The sequence below is a fragment of the Mobula birostris genome, chromosome 7, assembly GCF_030028105.1.
Source record: "Mobula birostris isolate sMobBir1 chromosome 7, sMobBir1.hap1, whole genome shotgun sequence".
NCBI classification, from domain to species: domain Eukaryota; kingdom Metazoa; phylum Chordata; class Chondrichthyes; order Myliobatiformes; family Myliobatidae; genus Mobula; species Mobula birostris.
The window spans coordinates 53,387,532-53,413,326 of NC_092376.1; the positions used below are offsets into that span (position 1 = coordinate 53,387,532).

Consider the following 25,795-nt stretch of genomic DNA (forward strand, 5'->3'; position numbering starts at 1 on the left):
CAGATATTTCTGAGGGCCAGGTACATAACGCGAGCTTTATTTGCCACTAAGCTTCTCGAATCATGAAATTATAGAATTGCTATGGGAGACGAGGAAGCCATTCAACCATTTAATTGTTTATCAGCTCCTCTTGTTGCTCCTTGTTTCAACACTACTTCTTCTCAGTAGCCCTGCAGTTTGTTTTTTCAAATCATTTAAATGCTTAACTATCTTGCACCACCCTTGCTATCAGTAAGTTTCATTTCGTAGTTACTTGCTGAATATAAAGGTTGTTTTCTCTTTACATTCTTTGCCCACACATCATACCTGTGCCCTCCAGTATTTGCCCTGTCCATGAATGGGTACAGTATCCATATACAGTGGATTCCAGTTAATTGGGCCATTGGTTAATCGGGGCAGCAGCTTATTTGGTACAACTCTTAAACAACAAAAACTAATTGAGGAAATGGTTAGGATTCCTTTGTTTATTTGAGACACTGCCACTTAATTGGGATAGGTGACTGTTGCTGAACAGTTTCTAACCAACATCAGTCACATGCACTTCGTGTGCTGGTAGACACTACACCATGCTAGAGTGAACAGTTTTTCCATGTTCAAAATGCAGTGATTTTTGTCAATGGTGATTGGCGATGTTACGTACCCCGTAACTGGGTTGCCAAACCAGCAGAAATGGATCACTCAGTTGGAGTCTGGATCACTGGAACTAAGAAAGTTTTATGAAAGAAACAAGCAACACAGTACTCTAATCAAAAGGATAATAAATGCAACAGTTCAGCAATGATAAACACACATGTACACAGAATTAGGATAACAGGATCAATCAAGCTCTATCGTCGTCTAGGGGTAAATGACCAGTTTCAAAGTGACACAAAGTTCAGTTCAACTGAGTTCAGTTCAGTTCAGTTCAGTTCACAGTAACCACTGCCGTGGCGATGGACAGTGGGGGGAAGGAGAGAGAGAGAGCAAAAACGAATGAATATTCAAACGGCTTCCACACAGACCTTCGATATTCTTCGCAGTCAGCTTTCGGGCAAGCCCTTTGTGATGTCTTCTGAGGTCACCGACCGTGACCCCTCCACTTCCAGATACGATTGTTTCTCCGCGGTGAACCTGGCACCCAGGCAAGGGCGGACACACACCAGGTTCCCGCCGATCGTACCTTTCCATCCTGTGCGTCTATGGCTTGGTCCCGCGACTTGTGGGAGGCGCACCGCTTCCAGGGTCTCGTTACCTCGTGGTGTTGTGTGTGTCCTGCCTTAGCGAACCTGTCCCTTTTTATCCTCCTGCTGGGGTATTGCCTGTCCATCACTTCAAACAGTTCAGGATTCAAAGGGGAGCCGGTCTTGACAGCTCTCCTTCCGTCCCTTCATTAACATCTCCAAATGCTGCCCCATTGTTTTCCTTATCTCTCTTTCTCCTGAAGACAGGTGGCAGACCAACTGCTGATCCCACTGGTGCCAGCACAGGACAGTTAACATCTTAATCTACGTGTACTCTCATCACAGCGAGTAATAAAAAGTAAGACAATTCAGAACTGTGGTTTCAAGTATTCAGGTTTGGAAATGCCAAAATTTGCTGGGAATGAAAATGAAATTATTTCACTCAGTTCAAAGTAAATTTATCATCAAAATACATACGTCACGATATACAACCCTGAGATTCATTTTCTCACAGGCATACTCAATACATCTGTAATGCAGTAATAACCATTAAGGAAAGACTGCATCAACTGGTGCATTCAACCCGTGTGAAAAGGCAACTGTGCAAATACAGAAAATAAGCAATAATAAATATGTAATCAAGAGCATGAGAGGAGTTCTTGAAAGAGTCTGTAGATTGTGGGACTATTTCAATGATGGGGCAAGTTGTATCATTTGGTTCTGGAGCTCAATGGTTGAGGGTTAATAACTGTTCCCGAACCTGGTCGTGTGAGTCCTGCGGCTCCTGTACTACCTTCTTGAAGGCAGCAGTGAGAGGAGAACATGACCTGGGTGGTGGGGGTCCCTGATGATGGATGCTGCTTTCCTGCGACAACATGTGCTCTGTGGTGGGGAGGGCTTTACCTGTGATGGACTGGGCCGCATACACTACTTTTGTTGTCATAGACTTTCTGTTCAAGGGCATTGGTGTTTCTATACCAGGCTGTGATGCAGCCAGTCAATATACTCTCCACCACATATATATAGAAATTTGTCAGTGTTTTAGATGTCATGCCAAATCTTCGCAAACTTACAAGGAAGTCGAGGTGCTGCCTTGCTTTGTAATTGCACTTGCGTGCTGGGCCCCAGGACAGATCCTCTGAAATGATAACACTGAGGAATTTAAAGTTGCTGATTCTCTCCACCTCTGGTCCTCTGAGGACTGGCTCGCGGACCTCTGGTTTCCTCTTCCTGAAGTCTTTAATCAGCTCCTTGGTCTTGCTCACATTCAGGTTGTTGTTATGGCACCATTCAGCCAGATTTTCTATCTGCCTCCTATATGCTGATTTGTCACCATCTTTGATTCAGCCTATGACAGTGATGTTACCAGCAAACTTGAATTTGGCATTAGAGCTGTGCTTAGCCACACAGTCATAACTGTCAAGCAAGCAGAGCAGGGGACTAAGCACACAGCCTTGTGGTGCACCTGTACTAATTGGAGATTCTGGAGGAGATGTAGTTGTGAATCCGAACTGACTGGGGTCTGCAAGTGGAGCAATGGAGGATCCAATTGCACGAGGTATTGAGGCCAAGGTCTTGCTTATTGATTAGTTTTGAGGGGCTGCTGGTATTGAATGCTTGAGGTGTCGACAATAAAGAGCATCCTGATGTATTCGTCTTTGCTGTCCAGATGTTCCAGGGTTGAGTGAAGAGCCAATGATTCGGCATCTGCTGTGGAGCTGTTGTGCCAGTGGGCAAATTGGAGTGGATCCAAGTCGCACCTCAGGCAGGAGTTGATATGTTTCATCACCAACCTCTCAAAACACTTAATCAGTGTGGATCTAAGTGCTACTGGACAATAGTCATTGATGCAGTTTACAACCTTCTTCTTGGGCACCAGTACAATTAAAGCCTATTTGAAGCATTTGTGTACCTTGGACTGCTGAATAGTCCAGCTAGTTGATCAGTACAGGTCTTGTCACTACTTCAAGTTAGGAGATATGAAGAATTTAAAAGTATCGACAACAATCTTGAATGTTACAATGAAAATGAAGATTTTGGAGGATGCAGTCGTCGAAAACATCATATGAAGGCAGTCCACTATCTGCACTAGTGTCTGGGTAATTTTGTTCATTTACATTCAATCAAAAGAACGTAGCCCATACACTGGATGAACTCCTCCACTGATAACTATTAGGAACTGGTACACAGTTTTATACTACTATAGTGGTATTAGTGTTCTAATTTGGGCTGTATTTCAGTTAAACAGTTTGCCTTTTGTCTTTTAATACCTTTTTAAACTATTTCCATGAAACTTCTGCTAATTGGAGCAGCCAATTCATTGGGCTAAACTGTACTGGTCTCGATATGCTCCAGTTAACTAGAATCCACTATATTTAACCTACCCAAACCAGTCATGATGATGATGTGCAAGTCTGTTGAATCTTCTTAATCTTCTTTGTTCTCTGAAAAGCCTCACCTTCTCCAGTCTAACCTCGTAGGATGGATCATAAGATATGGGAGCAGAATCAGGCCATTTGGTCTGCTGCAGCATTTGATCATGGTTGATTTATTTTCCCTCAAATCCCTTTCCTCTGTCTTCACCACATAACCTTTTAACACCTTTACTTATTCAATCATGGAACCATCCTAATATATCTTTTCTGATAATTTTCCACCTTTTTTACATCCTTCCTACGGTGGAGTGGGCTGGGCTGAACTGAACTGGATGCAAAACTCGTCGTGTGGCCCAAGCAACACCTTATATTGGACCAACAGATTTATGCAGGTTTGCCCAACCAAATTTAAACATCTTGTCCCACCGGAGCTCTAATAAAATGGGCCCAGAGGGAAGGAGCTACTTCAAAACCCCAGTAATTTGGCACACTTGGGACTGTGGCTTAATACTAACAGATTTTTAGACAATTGCATATAACTCCTATTTATACAACAATGCACTTTCAATTTTATTTCTTTACATGTTGCACTATAGTAGAACAGGCGAGTTTAAGAGAAGTGCAAGAAGCGGGACAAGTACAAAATCCAGGATTTTCAAACGCTGACAAAACTGCTTTATCAGAGAAATGGGCCAAGTTTCTACTCAACGACTCCCTAGATGCAATATACACTGCTTCTGCTTGCATTGGAAGTGGGTGAATGGTAACATCCTACCTGGCTTAACTCCTCTCTACCCAATAGAAATTACCAACAATAGTATCAACACCAAGCTCAGAACTACAATTCCAGACGACTTTCTGATCTAGCCAAATGGAATGTAATTGTCCAAATTTGGGTATGAGAAGAGAGAGAGAGTAAAGAGTGCTGTGTGAGTCTTAGTTTTTCTTTAATATGCCCACAATTTTCAAATGCCTGTCTCTCTCCAGATGCTCCAAACAATTCTAGTATCCATAAATATTGCAGTATGTATAAGTTGGCTCTAACCACCAGGTGTGGCATTCTCGAAGACCAGCTGTGTACTGACTAGCTCTTTAGTGTTTTGACATTTGTTGGCATCATGTGCCGGGCTGCTGATCTACAACTTGTTCACATCAAGTGATTATTTGGAAGTCAATAACAAACTACATACATCAATAGTGAGCAGGCTTCTTTAAAAATGAAAAACTGGGTCAAAAATGGTCTAGTGCCATTGCTTTAAGCTAGTGGAAATTGCAAGAATTGCTGTGTACCTGTTTTTGATTGTCAAATTACATAAGATAATATTTACTTAGTCAGCCTGATGCATTCAAAGGTGCAGCATATACAAACCTTTGTACATGAAAGGTGGATGTGTCAGCCAAAATGAACGTGACTCCTCAGCCACATTGGAGGTTGTGGGCTGGTCATAAAGGCTGACCTTGTGGGCTAGGGTGGCCCAAAGGTTGCATGTTCTAGACAAGTGATTTAGATGTGCTAAAAATGCGCATAATATTTTTTTTGCCTACAGATTATCATGTTAGTATTGGCATGGAAGCTGGAGGCTCAAAATATGGGATTTTTCACTAAAGAAGAGTGGTTAAAAGGAATGACATCATTACAGTAAGACATCTCGATGATTGTTCTGCAATAAAATTGTAAAGTTATGGCATGATGTTTCATTTGTTTAATTGTTAATCAAATGCATTCTATAACTCGTACTCAATACCAGTAAACGTGTACATAACAAGTATGAAAACTTCCAGTTTACCCTTATGGATTTTTGCTTGGGAAAATCTGATTCTTTTTTAATGCAGCATTTGTTTAACCTAGATGTGACTGCACAGAGAGGCTACAGAGCAAGTTTGATTATTTGCGTTCACAACTCAATGACCTATCAGCTTTCAAACAAATTTACAGATATGCCTTTGATTTTGCTAGAGTAAGGCAAAAATCATTTCTTTCTATTACAGTGAATTTTGAATGATTTCATGTTTTTGAAAAAATGTCACGAAGCCCTCTATGTCTGCTCTTTTAGGATAAAGACCAGCGTAGCCTTGATATTGATACTGCTAAGTCTATGTTAGCTCTGCTCCTTGGAAGAACATGGGCTCTGTTCTCTGCCTTCTACCAATTTTTGGAGGTATTTTGTTAATATTTTAATCATTCTCAAATGTTATCGCAAAAAAGTTATAACTACAACCACAAATTTTAAAAAGGCAATATCTGGGAATTTTTATGAAATGTTTTTTATAATGCATGTGATCTCTTCACAGCAATCAAAGTACAGAGTTATGAATAAAGATCAGTGGTTCAATGTATTGGAATTCAGCAGAACTGTACTTGCAGATCTTAGCAACTATGATGAAGATGGTGCATGTAAGTTTCTTTCTGTCATAGTGGAAAATGCATTTATTCTGGTACAGTTATAAAATAAATTACAATTTCAATTTATTTTTTGTTTTCAGGGCCTGTGCTGCTTGATGAATTTGTTGAGTGGCAGAAAGCAAGGCAATCATCATAACAAATTAGAGGAAAAGAGAAGTACCCAGGAGAGCAATAATGTTTTGCTATCCAACCAAACTATGTCTTTAATTATGAAATGGAAAGTATTTGTCAAAAGCCATCTTTTATGCTAGCTACAGATTTTTCAGTGTTACAAGAGGGAAGAAGGTTTTCAAGTTGCATCTATATTAGGCATTTTATTATGTATTCATCAAATATGGCACCTGATGTTAGGATTTTGTCCAGTCTTGAATCTTAATGCTTTTGGCAATATCTGTTTATAACTTCCTAAGTACTTTGAAGCACATTTAAAAATTATAGGTTTCCATTAAAAACAAATGATTTTTATGTGTGACTGAGAGATGCAAGTGTATGAATGCGATTTTTCAGTTATTGGAAAGTGTATACTAATGTATTGGAAATCTGCCATTCTGGTACCATACCAAAAACTTACTGAACCTCATCATATTTTATTGTAACTATATAGCATTTTTTCTGTGATATACTATATCAATAGGTACTGGTGCTGTTCTAGGACTGTGAGCTCAGCGTTAATGGTAATGCCAGTAGCACCTCTGCGAGGCCGTGTAAAGGAGGATTACGTGTGATACAGATGTATGTTTAAACTTTTTTCATTTACATTGTCAAGGTATCCACAGATTTGCCTGTTTTCAAAAGCTTTATTTATTTTATGTCCATTTTTAAGAACAAAATGGATTGTGGTCGTATAAATCTGAATTAAGTGGGGGGGGCGGGAGTATGTGATTGGAACTGCATATAATAGCCTTCATTATTTCATGAGCATGCATGTGGTTTTGACTACAGTTTTTAGTAACAGCAGATATGTTACCACAGCTCTTAGTTGGCCCACTGTACTAAGTACATTGTGAGACTATACAGTATCAAATATTTGTCTCCAGGATAGAAAGCTGTAAATTAGCTTGAACTAAGTACTCTTATGCTATTGCTTTTGTATGAAGGTGATGCTGTGGGACCTTGAATTTAAAAGAAAATTCTTATGCTCATTAGCATCCAAAATATGAATTGTAATTTTGACAGTGAATTTTTGTGTATACAAAGTATGATCTAAACACTTAAGATTGAAACACTGAAGGATAATTGTGGTGAATTCTTTTATCTTTTTCCCTCAGTATTTCATATTTGAGCAGATTCTTAGCAATTCCTGAATTTACTTTGTGCAGAAGATATTTAGGCAATTTAATTATTGGAACAGTATGATAATTTCCAAAACACTAAAAGCTACTAATTTACTGTTCTCTCAAAAGCCCACAAAGTTAGATGCAGGGTGGTGTTTTGGGATGCACTTTACACAGTTCTGTACATCCTAGTGCCAGTTAATATTCAAAGTGTATTTTTGATGTTTTTTAAAAACATTTTAAAATTATCAAAGTCTTACAGATTTTTAACAATGGGTTAACAGTGCAAAGGGCTCAAAACTCAAGATTGCTCAATTCTGAGTACTAATTATTTAATATATATTACTCAGTAAATTGGTAAGATCCTGTACTGCCTTCATCCACCCACTTGCACAAGATGAGCCATTATGCATCCAATTCCTGGAGCAAGAATTTAACCTGTGGTCTATTACACCACACACAAATCATCGTACCCAGTCTCTCTCAGTAGAAGTTATTAACGTGAATACAGCTTGTTAGTACAGAATCAGTTACTTGAAAAGTTTACTTTTTAAACTGCTAAATGATTTATTATGAGGTTTGTTTGAAATAATGGGGCTAGTTCTTCCCTGTTGTAAAGTAACTAATTTAATGAAATTTAGTCTCTGTATGTAGTACAGTGGATCTTTAAGCAAGCATTTTTTTCAGAAAGAAATCCTTACAGCTGATAGGATAATTATTCAAAAGTATATTTTAAAAAAACTGATATCAGAACTTCAGTTAATGTTATACGGTTGTTTTCTTAAAGTACAAAGGATGGTTTTTAAATATATTTTGTTTTTAAAAGTTGATTTTTGTGATGTTGCCATATATTTTCACCCTCTGTGGATGTTATTTTAGATATCACTAGGAACTAGCACATGAATGTCAGCTCTAGAAGTGTCAACAAGCTTCCCATCAGACTAACTGCCAAGCTAAGAAAATGAGTCTTTCGATACAGATGATTTATTGAGTTCTTCAGACTTGAGTGCCATCAATGATGCCCAAAGTCAGAGAATTCTTGAGATGCCTTTTAGGGGTTGTCATTTATGTCACTGTAAAGCTTGCTGGCAGCTGGACAAAAGCTATATAGATCTTGGTCTAGATGATGCACTATAGTGCAAAAATTACACTGTCAGCATTCATCTTTCAAATTACTTTATTATTCATTGAAAATCACCTAAATAAAGTGCCCAGCCAATTTCACTTTACAATTCCATTTAAAATGACCCTCAAGAACAATTTTATGCTTTTACTTAACATTCAGAATTTCAAACTTTAAATCTTATAGGGCATCATTACTCCATTTTTCCATTGCATTTTTTTTGTTAATCTGGCATGAAATCCATCTTTCTGTGAAACTTTTTTAAGTGAGGTAATTAATTTAGAAATACTCAATTTAATTGAATCGCATTTGTACCTAACTCCATCAGTTTCAGGTATGAGCAAGGTGGGAACACATGAACAGTACATTATTCCTGATGAAGGGTCTCAGCCTGAAATGTTGACTGTTTATTCCCCTTCATAGATGCTGCCTGACTTGCTAAGCTCCTCCAATATTTTATGTATTGCATTGTTCCCTTTTATGTTTTCTATCAAATGTATTCAGTTGCCTTTTAAAAGAGAAAACCTAACTCATGCAATGAGTTCTGGTCTCTATGTAATTGACTTCACTTGAGAAAAGTTAATCATAAAGTGTGAAATGCTTAAGGATATCCATGGAATTTGCAGTCAGCTTTTTTTTAATTTTCCTTTTTTCATAATTTAAAGGTCCCCAGACAGAGTTCCTAAGTCATAGAACCAATAGTTTTAGATTTAAATCCAGACTTTCAATATAGAATCTAATTTGTGCTCAAAGACCTAAGATAGCAAAATATGCCATGGGGTTTAGATAGAGGGGTAATTCGTCCATCTTGTCCATGAAATACCCTGATCTCTGAGAAACTCTGTTGCAGTGTTTAGAAAGGATATGAATAGGAATAGATTGAAGAAACTTGCAGGTTGTGTAAGTTAATGTACTTCATAGCATTTCTTTTAAAGGGGAATACTGTAGGTGAAACCTATAGTTCAGTGTACTTTCAATAATTTTAAAATATGCTGCTGAATATATAATTGCATTTTTTCATTTGTCATTTTCCAACAAGTGTATTTTAATCCCTCAGTTCTCTCTATCTGAAGCAAATAAATATTGTGGAGTGTGACAAAGGGATTACTATGCATGTAAGCTGTGCTAAAAGAATAGAGAATCTAGTATTGTTAACAATTTAACCCAGTTTATGACTTCACAAAATATAAAATGTCAAATTTGCATTATTGGTGTGATCCTACAAAAGGAGCACAACTTTTTTTTCCTGATTTCACTGTTCCTATTCGGTGGTATCCACTCACGGTTTCCTTTGGATCGGAACTACGTTTGTATATTTTTGCATTGCCTAATCACAAACCTATTTAAATTGAATGATAAACTTTATAAAGAGGTTCATAATGGAATATAAAATGACTTTGCATGTTTTCATATTTAAAGATATTGGAGAAAAAGACCTATTGCAATGCAACTTAAAACAGAATTACTGACACGCCAAGGACTGTGAACTCTGGCATTTTAGTTGTATAATAATAAAAAAAAAGGAACAGTGTTTATTTAAGTGTCTTAATTCATGAATGGTGATACTTAAAATCTATTCACCCTGCTGCTTACATAACCATAAACGTCCAGGGTCTAATTATTTTGTACAACCAAAGGAAAACAAGATTGTGGATTTTTCACACAATGGAGCATATAAGTGTGTTTTATTGTCAGTATTTTGTACACTGGTGGTGTGTGACCTTGTATTTTTCATTACAGACCTTTAAACCAAAAAAAAAGATTCTAATTTTACACTATTTTGATAGTATTTAAAACTGCTTGATCTTGTGTGTTCAGTATGGATGTGTGTCTATTAGAATAATTGCAGCATTGATCAGACTGTATTACATTTTATTTTTATCAACTTAACATCTAATGGTTTAGAATACCATATTCATGGTTTGTTTAGGTTGTCATTCTTAATCACACAAAAGCCAATGTTTTTCTTGAGCCTTAATCACACAAAAGCCAATGTTTTTCTTGAGCCTGTGGTTTTGGATAGAATCTAGGACAGATTAGTCTTGTATTGACTGTTACGTTTCCCACCCCATCTCTATTAATCTCCTTTCCCCAGCCTCACTGGAAGACAAAGATTAATGGGGTTATAAAGGTTTCCTTTGACTTTTCAATTTGTAATCACCCATTTTCAATTAAAAATGCCAATTAATCATGAACCCACCATATTGGATTTCATTTCAGCTGTGGTTGAGGATAAAATGTACAGATATAGCAAAGAAGGTCAAACCTTTTTCACCTGTTCCATTCCGGACTTCATTCTCCATAGCTTTTTAAATTTTTTTTTATGAAGTATTTATTCAGAGCACTTATGAAATGGTTTTGAAAATGCTTCTGCCACTATTTCATAACAACTTGGTATGATGGGGGGGAGGGGGGAATGTTTTTCTTTTCTTGCCTCTGATTATTTGCCAACTAGTCTCTGCCTGGATTCCACTGAAAGTAGTGTCTCTCTGCACTTAAAACCTTAAATAGAATTTTAAAATAATTTGAACACTGCTAATAAAGAGGACAATTCTGCATCCTGTGATTTTATTTTAATTTTAAAAGGTTTTCATGTCAGTTGGAATTTGGGTAAGGCTATAAAATCTGAACACTTTCTCTGAAATATGACCATGGTACTTTTTTAACTAACCAGTGTGTTAAGGTATAACGATCGTCAACAGTGTTTTAGTTTTTGCAGTCTTCAACTTGTTCTGTCACCACAAATATCTGTATTCATCCATCTCAGGTCTCCTTTTTAAGTTATACCAAATACTATTTTATGTGGTCATCTTTTTAAAAAAAAAAGCAAGCTTTGCCTCTCATTTCTTGCATAAAATGTTACCAATTGTCTTTATTCTGTGTCTTGCTAAAGTATTACAATCTCACTGTTTAATTCCCATTCAAGTTCTGAAATCCACAGCCTATGAAAATATGTCTTTGATATATAATAGTGAAAACAGTGGTCCCTATGTCAGACCCTGGGGAATACCACTGCATATTTCCATGTAGAATAAAAAGCAGTTGGTCACACTCTCTGTAATTATGCATTCACTGAGGGACTGTCGCAAATCAGAATGCAGAAAGGTGCATTCCCTCATTTGAAACACACTCAAAGGTGTTTAGTGCCCTTGCTTTTCTGACCAGCTGAATACTTCAAATGTATGTGACTTAACATTGATCCTAAAGGTTAGTGACATAAAGTCACAGGTGAAAATGCCATATTCAGAACAATTAAAATTAACCTTGTTTGTCAAGGTATCCAATCTTATAAATAAAAATGAATTAAAACACTGTAAAATCAAATGAGTTAACTAGAAGACAATAAAACAGCCAGCCATATTTCTGTACCCCACAAGTGCCAGTTGTAAAGCTGCTGTATTATTAACAAGTAATCCAAATGAAGTTTGAAAGTTCTGCACATATTTATTAAGAAAATTCCTTATTTATTGAAAATCAACACCCTTTTTCCCTCACATTTTTACTGTGTCAATATCTAGTAAATATACTTCCACTAAACTGATTGGTTCACATAGCCTGTTTTCTTTTGGAATTTCTAATGAGTGCAATTTTTGGAAAAGTGTTAGATTTCCCACAGCCTTTCATTACTTATCTATATGGATATGCAATAGAGGCTTAAACTTCCATTTAAGGATAAGCTTGTTTGCCAAACTTACCTAAAATTGATTGTATATTATTGAAGAGAAGTATCTTAGAATCAGTCCTAATGTATGGCTATTCCAGCAGGTAGAACTTCAATCAACTACCTTCATGTTGATCGGAAATGTATAAACTAATCCGATGAAAACATTTATTTGGGTATGGAGCCTTTTGAGGTGGAGAGGTGAAATTAATAGGGATCTTATTTGACTTCATAAAGTTCTGGATTGTGATCGTATCGGTTTCAAATTCATAACTCTACAAATAAATCAGGTATCTCTCAACAATAGCTTAGAAATGGAATGACATTGTATTCCAATCAACTTTTTCTGCCCTTGTTCATCCTTAAACTTCATCATTAAAGTGAGCCTTTGAGATGCAATGAATATCTTCTGGTGATTAATAAATCTTTGGAATTTTCTATCCAAGCTGTCAAATTCGGTTGTGATTCATGAGTATTTATATACAGTGCCTATAAAAAGTATTTGCCCTCCTTGGAAGTTTTCATGTTTTATTGTTTTACAACATTGAATCACAGTGGATTTAATTTGGCATTTTTGACACTGATCAGCAGAAAAAGACTCATGTAAAAGTGAAAACAGATCTCTACAGAGTGATCTAATATAAAACACGAAAGAATTGATTGCATAGGTATTCACCCCCTTTAATATGGTACACTAAATCCTCACTGGTGCAGCCAATTGGTTGTAGAAGTTACACAATTAGTTAAATGGGGTTCCCCTGTGTGCAGTCAAGGAGTTTCAATTGATTGTTGTAGAAATACACCTGTATATAGAAGGTCCAACTGCTGGTAAGTCAGTATCCTGGTGAAAAGTACACCATGAAGACAAAAGTAACTGTGAAAAGGTTATTGAAAAGCACAGGTCAGGAGATTACACATCAGCAAAACCACACCATCCCTACCACGAATCATGGTGGTGGCTACATCAAGCTGTGGGGATGCTTCACTGCAGCAGACGTTGGAAGGCTTGTGAAGGTATAGTGTAAAATGAATGTAGTTCTGGTCTCTGTACTCAAGAAGGATATACTGGCTTTGGAGACAGTGCAGAGAAGGTTCACCGGGTTGATTCCAGAGGTGAAGGGGTTAACCTATGAGGAGAGATTGAGTCCCTTGGGACTCCTGGAATTCAGAAGAATGAGAGGGGATCTTATAGAAACATACAAAATTTTGAAAGGTATCGATAAGATCAAAGTAGGAAAGTTGTTTTCATTGGTAGGTGGGACTAGGGAGCATTGCCTCAAAATTCAGAGGAGATTTGGACAGAGATGAGGAGAAACTGTTTATCCCAGAGAGTGGTGAATCTCTGGAATTCTCTGCCCAGGGAAGCAGTTGGGGCTTCTTCACTAAACATATTTAAGATACATTTAGATAGATTTTTACACAGTAGGGGAATTAAGGGTTTGGGGAAAAGGCAGGTAGGTGGAGCTGAGTTTACGGACAGATCAGCCATGATCTTATTGAATGGCGGGGCAGGCTCAATGGGCCGGTTGGTCTACTCCTGCTCCTATTTCTTATGTTGTTATGTTCTTATGCAGTAAAATACAGGGAATCCTGGAGGAAAATGTGATGCAGTCTGCAAGGGAACTGCAATGTGGGAGATTTGTCTTCCAGCAAGACAATGATCTCAAGCATAAAGCCAAAGCTACACAGCAATAGCTTAAAAACACCAAAGTTAATATCCTGGAGTGGCCAAGTCAGAGTCCAGGCCTCACTCCAATTGAGATTCTTTGGCTGGGCTTGAAAACAGCTGTGCATTTGTGACCCCCTTGCAATCTGACAAAGCTTGAGCAGTTTTGTAAAGATGAATGGGGAAAAATTACAGTGTCCAGATGTGCAAAGCTTATAGAGACCTATCCACACAAACTGAAGAATGTAATTGCTGCCAGAGGTATATATACTAAATACTGACTTGAAGGGGGTGAGTAATTGTGCAACCAATTATTTTGTGTTTAATATTTGTAATAAATTTAGACCAATTTGTAGAAATTTGTTTTCACTTTGACACAAAAGATTCTTTTCTGTAGATCAGTGTCAAAAAAAAAACCAAATAAAATCCACTGTGAATCAATGTTGTAAAACAATAAAACATGAAAACTTCTGGGGTTAGGGGGTGAATACTTTTTATAGACACATTAAAAGTAAATGGGGATTTGAGGTTGCAAAACAGCCACTAAAGCCTGCTGGCTGCTCCTTTTTCTATTTCTTATGTAATCCTCATGACAATTCAGTCTTACTGGTAAAGTCTTGCTACATGTACTGCTAAAGCTTTTTTTTTAATGTTGTCATGACCCTAAAGTTCAAACCTTCAAGCTCACTTTGTATAAAAGATAGACATGAAATCAGGTGACAAGGTTATGAAAGGGTATATTTTGCAGCAATGTTTTAAAATCTTATAGGAGCATGTATGAGCTATCTTCTGTGTTAGAACCTAGAGTAAGTCACTGCACAGCAAAGTATAGCTTTTTTTTGTGAACTTTACAAAGCAAGAATGATGCAGCAATATGATGATCTGTTTTATGTATATAACATTTATGTATGCCCTCATCTTCCTGCTCTTGCCCTGTGATAATTTCGCTGCCTCACTTTTCATATTCAGATTCATTTATTATCCCTTGTATGTGAAAGGTGTCTTTTACATTAACAGCCAACACGTGCTGGGGGCAGCCCAAAAGTGTCACCACGTACTCTGGTGTCAACATAGCATGCCCACCTCATATCCCCCACCACCAATAACTAGGAGGTACTTAATAAGGTGGCCACCGAGTGTACTTCTGTATGTTTATGATCTTTGTGGCCCATCCACCTCAAGGCTAAACGTGTTATATGTTCAGGAATGCTCTTCTGCACACCACTATTGTAACATGTGGTTATCTGAATTACTGTTGCTTTATTGTCATCATGAACCACTCTGGCCATTCTTCTCTGACCTCTCACATCAACAAGTCATTTTCACCCACAGAATTGTTGCATGCTGGATTTTTTTTGTTTTGTTTTGTTTTTTCACACCATTCTCTGTAAACTCTAGAGAATGTTGTGCATGAAAATCACAGGAGATCAGCGGTTTCTGAGACACTCAAACCACCACACATGGCAGAACAATTGTTACATGATCAAAGTCACTAGATCACATTTATTCCCTATTCTGATGTTTAATCTGAACAACAACTGAACATCTTGACCATGTCTACATGCTTTTGTGCATTGAGTTGATGCAACATGAATAGCTGATTAGATATTTGCATAAATGAGCAGGTATACAGGTGTATCTAATAAAGTTACCACCTAGTGTATTTTGGAATTAAATACCATGAGGCGTGTTATATAACTAACAAAAGCAAAAGGTGGGCAGAATGACAACTCTGATAATGTTGCCAAAATATACCAATAATCTTGAAAATTGAGAAAATTTTAGAAATGTGTGAGGCCTGAGTGGAATTGAAGAAAGGAAATAAACTGAGAATAAACTACTAAGATATGTAAATAGTTTGTAAGAGCTTCCAGAGATATGTAACATATGCCAACTACTGTTGGCAAAATTTCAGATGGTGATGAGAGGGCATACAGGAGTGAGATATATCAGCTAGTTGAGTGGTGTCACTGAAACAACCTTCCAATTGTCAGTAACACCAAAAAGCTGATTATGGACTTCAGAAAGGGTAGGATGAGGGAACACACACCAGTCCTCATAGAGGGATCAGAAGTGGAAAGAGTGAGCAGTTTCAAGTTCCTGGGTGTCAACATCTATGAGGACCTAACCTAGACCCAACGTATCAATGCAACTACAAAGAAGACACGGCAGCAGCATTTGAGGAGATTTGATATGTCATCAAAGACACTTCAATCTTTTACAGATGTACTATAGAGAGCATCCTAACTATAGATCACCTTCTGGTATGGAGGTCTAATGCACAGGATTGAAATAAGCTTCGGAGAGTTGTAAACTTAGTCAGCTCCATCATGGGCACTAGGCACCATAATATCCAGGACACCTTCAAGGAGCAATGCCTCAGAAAGATGTTGTCCATCACTGAAGAACCCCATCACCAGGTCACGCCTTGTTTTCATTGCTACCATCAGGAAGGAGGTACGGAAACACGAAGGCACATACACAACAATTCAGAAACAGCTTCTTCCCCCCCACTATACAATTTTTGAATGGACATGAAATCCATGAACTATTTTTTATTTCTATTTTTCACTACTTACTTAATTTAACTATTTATATATACTTACTGTGGTTCAGTTTTTTTCTATTATTATGCATTGCATTTTCCTGCTGCCACAAAGACGACAAATTTCATGACATATGCTGGTGATATTAAACCAAACTCTGATTCTGAGTCTTCTAAACATGTAAAGATTAGCAGCAGTAAATGTGGGTCCCTTACAGATACAGAAAAATTATAATGGGAGAAAATTCTTTTAAAAAGAAGTTAAATACAATAAATAAAACAACATAGGGACTGTGCAGTACCAGTGCATTATTCACTGGAAACAACATCGCAGGTGAATAGGGTGGTGAAGGTGGTGTTTGGCACGCTGCCCTTCATCAATCAAGGCATTGAGTATAGGTGCTGGAAAGTTATTTATATAAGACATTGGCAAGGCTGCACAAGGAATATTGTATACAGTTTTGGTCACCCTATTGTAGAAAAAATATTATTAAACTAGAAAGAGTGCTGAAAAGATTTGCCAGGATGTTGCCTGAACTTGGGGACCTGTGCATAAAGAGACGTTATGTAGAAGAGGACTTTATTTCTTGGAACTCAGTGGTTACCTGGTAACCGTATATAAGATCACGAGGGGCAAATACAGGGCAAGAGCACATCGTCTTTTTATCAGGGAGCAGTTGCTGAAACAAGAGAGCATAGGTATAAGATCCGATGCAAGAGATTTTAAAAGTGCATCATTGGCAGCTTCTCTTTAAAAAAGGGCAGTGTGTTCGGAATGATCTGCCAGAAACAGTGGTTAAGGCAGACGCATTATCAACATTGAAAAGCCATCTGGTTAAAAACATGGATAGAAGGGGTTAGAGGGCAGATGGCACTAGCTCACTAGACAACACAGTTAGCACAGGTGAGATGGAGCAAAGGGACTGTTTCCATGATGTATCACTCTATCACATAAATTCTGTCTCAAGTCCTCTAGCTCTAACTAGGATCTCTTCTTATCATGGTACAAGGCATATAGTTTTTTTTTACATTTATAGACAGAATACAGATCTGGATAGCAAAGCAACATTTATTGTTCATCCTTAATTAGACAATGTGAAAATTCATCTCTTCAACTGACAGCCATTAGAAAAGAATATCTGCCATCCTTACCTCAACTTGCTTTATGTGACTTCAGACCCACCTGTGAGGGGATCCTGAAGTACCCCTATTAACTGTGCTTTTGAAAAGAGAGAGAGAGAAAGAGTTACTTACCAGCTTGTTTGTAAAAGAGAGAGAGAGAGAGAGAGACGAAGATTAATGGTTGGACTGTCACTTTGAGGCACTGGAAGTAACTTTGGATTTTTACTGAGTTTGGAGTTGGAGGCAGCACCGAGCAGCTCGTAAGTTGCTATGGTGACCGAAGGCGGTGTTATTTAATGGACACTTGATATTATGATTTTCAGCAGGTTGTTGATATTTCTTCAAGGACAGTTCACCTGCTTGTGCATTTCTTTCACAGAGAGAGGAAGGAGGAGTTGTTTGAATGACAGGTGGTACCCAGTACGGTGAGATAAATAGGAGGTCAGATGATACAGACCTCAGACACATGTTTGGACACTGAATGAACATTGTTGTGTCTGCAGAAAAAGTGGGTTTTGGAGGATCGATCAGGTGGATTGATCCATCGCTCTTGCAGTGCAAAGAAGGAAAAGGGGTTGACTGGTGGGGAGTTGTCCATGTGTCCACCCTCGCCTGGGGGATAGCTCCACCACAGAAAACCAGTCCCCTTTGTTAAAGTCACAGTCGGTGACTTTTAAAGGATTTCGAAGGACAACGAGAAGATCTACGGCGTCAGCTCACCTGGAGACTCAAATCTCTCCCTCTCTCTCTCTCTCCATCACTTCTCAACTCAATACCATGAACTGAACTGAACTGAACTCTACCCATCATCGTAAGACTGTATCTTTTTACCCCTAGACTTAAAGAATTTTGTTTTTCATACATATATTTCCACACTTACTGATATACTTATATATATAAAATCATGGCTAACCTGTTTGATTTATCTACATTTATATTACTGTATTGTGTAGTTACTAATAAATATTATTAGTTTAAAGCAATACTGGACTCCAAAGTGTTTCCCATCTCTGCTGGTTCTTTATTCCCGTCACGGGGTTTGTGACATAAATTGGGGCCTGCCTCCATGATATGAACAAATTGGTCAGGAGGCTGGTTTGAATTGATTGGGGAAAATCCCTTTTGATCTGGTTGTGTGGAAATACAGCAGAAATGGATGCTAGTGTTGAGGAGTTTATGTTGGAACCAACCCCGGAAACGTTGGATGATGCTACGAGGATTGTGCCATTGGGAATTGCTCAAAAGTTAAGACTGAAGGTGACTATTAAAATGAGGAAAGCTCAGATGCAGACGATAATGGCCCAGCATTACCCAGATAAGGGTACGTTTGATGAGGAGGCGTTAGAGTTGTTCATGGAAGGTGAATCTGCTGAGGATGAGCTTCAGCTTCAGTTGGAAAAATTAAGAATGGAGCATGAATTGAAATTGCAGTTGAAATTAAAACAGCTTGAGGCTGTTGAAGCAGAAAAGAGGAGGGTCCATGAAGCTAGAAAGGCAGCAAAACAGAGAGAAGAGGCAGAAAGACAGAGACAGCTTGAGAGGGAGAAATGGCAATGGCAATGTGAAGATCACGTGGCAGAAAGACAGAGACAGTTTAAAAGGGAGAGGTTGCAGCAAAGAGATTTAGTGTCGGACCCTGATGATTTTTGCAGCTCGGAAGGGCTTGTTTTGTGTGATGAATTGAAAAGTTGTGTTCCTGATGAGGTAAGGGCATACGTGGATGCAGAGGAGGCTGCTGCCTTGCAGGGGTTTGATAAGAAAGCAGACGAAGAAGTTTTAACCCACGAGGTTGAATTCACTCCAGATGAGAGTTTGCCAGAGAATAGCTGGGAGGTTCGGGGTGACCTTGAACTTGAAACTGGGACAAGTGATGACAGCCCAGAAGAGGCAGCTGTTCCGATTGAATGTGTTCAGGTTGTTGAAGTACTTGTGAGTTCACAGGATTCTGAACCTTATGTTGAGGCTCAATTGAAGTCTGAGGTGCCTGGCTTGGTTGGAAAGGAATGCAGTCTTTGTGTGTCAGGTGATCTTGGTTCAGTGAATAAGGGGTTAACCTTGGTACCAGTGGAATGTGAGGATTCTCAGTTACTTGTATTAGACCACGTTTTAAAAGCTGGTGAAGAGGTGGAGATTGGTGAGGTCAGTGTTGCTGAAAATAATGGCAAAAGTGCTGTTCCTGGACTTTTGGATAAAGTGCTGGAAAAGGTTGGCTTGGTTGTGTGACCTTTAACCCTGCTTGCAGGACAGAGGCCTGCTGAGAAAAGATGTGATGGTCTGTGGAATTTTGTTTGGACATTTGAGCACCTGCAAGGCCATAATGTTATTCAGTGTGATGTTGTGGAGGAAAAGAAGAATTGTTATGGTTTTGGAGTGGAAGTTGCTGTGGAAGCAAGTCATAGTGAAGGTCGGAGAAAGTTGATAAAGAGATTATTTGGCCTGTTTCATAATGTTTACATAATTCTCATCAGCCTGATGATGGTACTGAGTTTAATAAACAATGGAAGCATATTGACAGCTCTCCAAGATAAGAGTGTTTCAGAAATTCAGCTAATGAGCAAAGTTGCTGTTGAGGCCTACAATAGCAAAACCAGAGGTTTAAATTATGATGTGTCACAGACTTTTCTACCTTCCAGATTTCAGCAGGACTTAAGAGGGCAGTAAGGCTGAGAAGAGTAAGGTGTATGAGAAAGGTTTATCTTTATTGAGGAAGGAATTTATAGGGGAACAGAAGCAAGATTCTGGAATGGTGGTTTTAAAGGAGATAGCTCTCACAGGAGAGGAGTCAGTGGGACATTACCTTAAAGATGGGATGTTAATGAGGAGGTGGAGACCAGCCACAGTGCTTGCAAGTCACGTGGTGGTTCTGAAAGTTTACAGGGCTGAAATTTTAAACATGGCTTACAATGTGCCTTTAGGTGGACATCATGGAGTGAGAGAGACAGTGAATCGGATTGTGAAGGAATTTTACTGGCCTAGTTTAAGGAAGGATGTAGTGAATTGTGTAGGCCCATTGCAAAAGACTGCAGTTGGTTATCAGGATGTGTTAACAATTGTGTGTGCTGTGTCTAGGTTCCCTGAAGCAATGTCTTTTGAAAACACAGAGGCCAAGACTGTGGTAACAGCATTGGGTAAGTTTTTCATACTGGAAGGTCTGCCAGAGAAATTCAATTTGACCAGGGCAGTAACTTCACTTCGAGAACATTCCAGGGGATAGTTAGAGAGGTGAAAGCTAAACACATAGTATCATCTACATATCACACAGAGTCCAAGGGAGCCTTGGAACGGTTCAACTCAACTCTTAAGACCATGATTAAAGCACATTGTGTGAGAAATGGGAAAAGTTGGGATGAGGGGGTTCCCCTCCTCTTATTTATTGTTGGAGATTCGATTCAGAAGGCAATGAAGGGTGGTTTGTTGGAACCTGTATTCAGTTACAGGCCAAAAGGACCTTTGACCCTACTTAGAGAACTATGGTCTGATTTAGGAAAATATGTCAGTGTGCCTAATTATGTTTTCAAACTCTGGAAGAGATTTAGTAGGCTTTGTGACTTTGCCAAGGAAAGTTTACAAAATGGTCAAGTCAAAATAAGACACTTGTTTGCTAGAATTACAGCTGGGAGAATTGTTATGGAACAAAATGGAGTCGTGGAATCTGATAATGGAGTGGAAAAACATATTTGCCCACTGAATCCAGACCCACCAAAATGTCGGAATTTCATTGTTTTGAAAAATATTACTGATAAGGTCCATCAGTTGGACCCAAAACCACAAAAACAAGTGAAAGGACTAATTGGCCTTTTGAAATGGTGCAGGTGCAGTGCATCACGTCGTTATCAATTCAGCCCAGCCCATGAAACAGCATCTTCACAGGGTGAACTTTCCTCAAAGTAAAATGGTTGAAGAAGAAATTAGAAACAAGAAAGAACAAAGAAAGAGAATGGATGACAGTATTGATAGAGTGGAGAAGGCTAAGTACCTTATTAAGATTGACTTGTTAAAAGGATACAAGGGTGGTCCTTTAACAGAGAGGGCTAAAGAGATATCAGCATTTGTGATACCATCTAGACTGTATGAATACAATGTTTTACACCGGGATGGAAAATGCACCAGAGACATTTCAAAGAATAATCAATTCTGTGATTGGAGGGTTAGAAAACACAGGAGTTCATATCAATGATTTAGTGGTCTAGAATGACACGTGGGAAGAGCATATTGACGGTTTGACAGACTTCCCAAGGCCAGTCTTACTGTGAACCTTGCTAAAAGTGAGTTTGACCATGCCACAGTTACATATCTGGGTTATGTGGTGGGCCAGGGCCACCTGGCTCCTGTACAGGCCAAGGTTCAAGCTATTGTTGAGGTTCCTGTTCTAACTGGCAAGGAAGCTTTAAGAAGGTTTTTAGGAATGGTTAGATATTATCATAAGTTATGTAAGAACTTTGCTGAAATTGCTCTTCCCCTAACAAAACTCCTGGGGAAGAGTGAAAGATCCGTATGGAGTGATTTTTGCCAGGAGGCATTTGAAGGTCTGAAAACTATCCTGTGCTCAAAGCACCTGATTTTTTTTCAAAGCCATTTTCAATAGCAACAGACGTTAGCGACAAAGCTGCTGGGGCTGTACTGCTACAGGAAGGAGTGAATGACATTGAACATCCAGTAGCTTATTTCTCAAAGAACTTTAATGTACACCAGAAAAATTATTCAACTGTTGAAAAGGAATTCTTAGCACTTATTCTGATCTTACAACATTTTGAGGCCTATGATCAGAGACCTCAAAATCTTTCTGTTGCCCAGAGACCACTTGTGGTTTACATGAGTTATAATCCATTGATGTTTCTAACTAAGATGAAGGATAAAAATAAATGTTGTTAAATTGGAGTCTGCTATTGCAGGAAAGGGAGTTTGTGGAGTCCCTCCGAGATGGATTCTTAGAACAGCTTGTACTGGAGCCTACCAGAGAGAGTGCAATTCTAGATTTAGTGTTGTGCAATGAACTGGATTTGATCAGGGACCTTGAGGTAAAGGAGCCATTAAGAGGTAGTGACCATAATATAATAAGTTTTAATCTACAATTTGAGAGGGAGAAGGGAAACTTGGAAGTGTCAGTATTACAGTTGAACAAAGGGAACTATGGTGCTATGAGGGAGGAGCTGGCCAAAGTTCAATGGAACAATACCCTAGCAGGGATGACAGTGGAACAGCAATGGCAAGTGTTTCTGGGAATAACGTAGAAGGTGCAGGATCAGTTTCTTCCAAAGAGGAAGAAAGATCCTAAGGGGAGTAAGGGGAGGCCGTGGCTGACAAGGGAAGTAATGGACAGTATAAAAATAAAAGAGAAGAAGTATAACATAGCAAAGACGAGTGGGAAGCCGAAGGATTGGGAAACTTTTAAAGAGCAATGGAAGGTAACTCAAAAGGCAATACGTGGAGAAAAAATGAGGTACGAAGGTAAACTAGCCAAGAATATAAAGGAGGATAGTAAAAGCTTCTTTAGGTATGTGAAAAGGAAAAAAATAGTTAAGACCAAAATTGGGCCCTTGAAGACAGAAACGGGCAAATTTATTATGGGGAACAAGGAAATGGCAGACGAGTTGAACAGGTACTTCGGATCTGTCTTCACTAGGGAAGACACAAACAATCTCCCAGATATAATAGTGGCCAAAGGACCTAAGGTAATGGATGAACTGAAGGAAATTTATATTAGGCAGGAAATGGTGTTGGATAGACTGTTGGGTCTGAAGGCTGATAAGTCCCCGGGACCTGATGGTCTGCATCCCAAGGTACTTAAGGAGGTGGCTTTAGAAATCGTGGATGCATTGGTAATCATTTTCCAATGTTCTATAGATTCAGGATCAGTTCCTGTGGATTGGAGGGTCGCTAATGTTGTCCCTCTCTTCAAGAAGGGAGGAAGAGAGAAAACAGGGAATTATAGACTGGTTAGCCTGACATCGGTGGTGGGAAAGATGCTGGAGTCAATTATAAAAGATGAAATTACAACACATCTGGATAGCAGTAACAGGATCGGTCCGAGTGAGCATGGATTGATGAAGGGGAAATCGTGCTTGACTAATCTTCTGGAATCTTTTGAGGATGTAACTATAAAAATGGACAAGGGAGAGGCAGTGGATGTAGTGTACCTGGACTTTCAGAAAGCCTTTGATAAAGTCCCACATAGGAGATTAGTGGGCAAAATTAGGGCACATGATATTGGGGGCAGAGTATTGACATGGATTGAAAATTGGCTGGCTGACAGAAAACAAAGAGTAGCGATTAATAGGTCCCTTTCGGAATGGCAGGAGGTGACCAGTGGGGTACCGCAGGGTTCAGTGCTGGGACCACAGCTGTTTACAACAGGCGTCCCCAACCTTTTTCGTACTGCGGACCGGTTTCATATTGACAATGTTCTTGCGGACCGGCCGACCGGTTCGGGGGGTGGGGGGCGGGTAGGGTTGCCAACGTACAAGAGTAGCAGTCAAATACGTTGGGTTTACCCCCAGAAAGACTACAATGACCATGAAGCCTTGGGCAGGCACCAGTGCGCATGTGTAACTTGCGCATGCGTTTGCGTGCCGATTTCTTAAAAATTGTTTTTGCCGATTCTACACAACAAGAATTCTGCAGATGCTGGAAATTCAAGCAACACACATCAAAGTTGCTGGTAAACGCAGCAGGCCAGGCAGCATCTGTAGGAAGAGGTGCAGTCGACGTTTCAGGCCGAGACCCTTCGTCAGGACTAACTTTGTTAACGTTAACGAAGTTAGTCCTGAAACGTCGACTGCACCTCTTCCTGCAGATGCTGCCTGGCCTGCTGCGTTTACCAGCAACTTTGATGTGTTTTGCCGATTTTGTTGGTGGCGGCGGCGGGGCGGGGGAGGGGTGTTAATCACGACGGGAATATTGGTAATAAGGGGCTAATACACTCAATTTCATTTCTAAAAGGGTTTATCTAACGAATTTAATATTAAACACACCGCATATTTTCCTCGCATGAATATAGCGATAAGACAATTACCAGGGGAGGATGGGGAGCTTGAAGTGTTGAACGAACTTCCAGTAGAAGTGGCAGAGGCAGGTTCGATATAATCATTTAAAGAAAAATTGGATGGGTATATGGACAGGAAAGGAATGGAGGGTTATGGGCTGAGTGCGGCTCGGTGGGACTAGGTGAGACTAGCGTTCGTCACGGACTAGAAGGGGCGAGATCGCCTGTTTCCATGCCGTAATTGTTACATGGTTATATAAGTCACTTATAATAGCATCATAACATTTTAAGTAACGTTTGGATATCAAACACACAGTGCATATTTTCCTCGTATGAAAATATAAAATCATTGCAACGCACCAATATCGCTGAATCAGTGGGAACCCTGGGCTTGTTTCCCTGCAACAAGACGCTGCCATCAAGAGGTGATGGGAGACAGCGATACTCGAAGGGGGTTCCTTATGTCCAGTCTATTCCGCAATTTAGTTTTCGTTGCATTCATTGCAGAGATATGTTGGAAATGGAAGCAACATTTTCAGTGCTTTCCTGACTATCTCAGGATATTTAGCCTTGACTTTGATCCGGAATGCCGGCAGAGATGTTATGTCAAACATACTTTTCAGCCCGCCGTTATTTGCAAGCTCGAGGAGTTGATCTCCTTCCCGCTCTGACATGGATGACGCGTGGGTAATGACCTCGGTGTGTTCAAGCTCAGCAGTAGGTGTAACAGGGAATGAGGAAAGGTGCAGCTGACTCCTATCGCACATTCATATCATTTCCTCGCGGCCTGGTAGCGCATACCTTGAGGTGGTTGGGGACCGCTGGTTTACTATATATATATATATTAATGATTTAGATGAGGGAATTAAAAGTAACATTAGCAAATTTGCCGATGACACAAAGCTGGGTGGCAGTGTGAAATGTGAGGAGGATGTTATGAGAATGCAGGGTGACTTGGACAGGCTGGGTGAGTGGACAGATGCATGGCAGATGCAGTTTAATGTGGATAAATGTGAGGTTATCCACTTTGGTGGTAAGAACAGGAAGGCAGATTATTATCTAAATGGAGTCAAGTTAGGAAAAGGGGAAGCACAACGAGATCAAGGTGTTCTTGTACATCAGTCACTGAAAGCAAGCATGCAAGTACAGCAGGCTGTGAAGAAAGCTAATGGCATGCTGACCTTCATAACAAGGGGAATTGAGTATAAGAGCAAAGAGGTCCTTCTGCAGCTGTACAGGGCCTGGTGAGACCACACCTGGAATACTGTGTGCAGTTTTGGTCTCCAAATTTGAGGAAGGACATTCTTGCTATTGAGGGAGTGCAGCGTAGGTTCACAAGGTTAATTCCTGGGATGGCAGGACCATCATATGTTGAAAGATTGGAGCGACTGGGCTTGTATACTCTGGAATTTAGAAGGCTGAAAAGGGATCTTATTGAAACATATAAGATTATTAAGGGATTGGACACGCTGGAGGCAAGAAG

General features: G+C 39.3%; 1 protein-coding gene across 11 annotated transcripts in view; it reads left to right on the forward strand.

The window, feature by feature from the left end:
• Window positions 1-8,869, forward strand: part of dcun1d5 (DCN1, defective in cullin neddylation 1, domain containing 5 (S. cerevisiae)) — a 29,890-nt gene extending 21,021 nt beyond the window's left edge. For all 11 annotated transcript variants that reach the window (XM_072263153.1, XM_072263147.1, XM_072263155.1 and 8 more), the window contains 5 exons: window positions 5,083-5,174; window positions 5,385-5,493; window positions 5,590-5,694; window positions 5,828-5,930; window positions 6,020-8,869. In XM_072263153.1, the coding sequence (XP_072119254.1) occupies window positions 5,083-5,174; window positions 5,385-5,493; window positions 5,590-5,694; window positions 5,828-5,930; window positions 6,020-6,075 (465 nt within the window). In that variant the 3' untranslated portion in view covers window positions 6,076-8,869. The remainder of the gene's footprint in view (window positions 1-5,082; window positions 5,175-5,384; window positions 5,494-5,589; window positions 5,695-5,827; window positions 5,931-6,019) is intronic.
• Window positions 8,870-25,795: the final 16,926 nt, after the last annotated feature.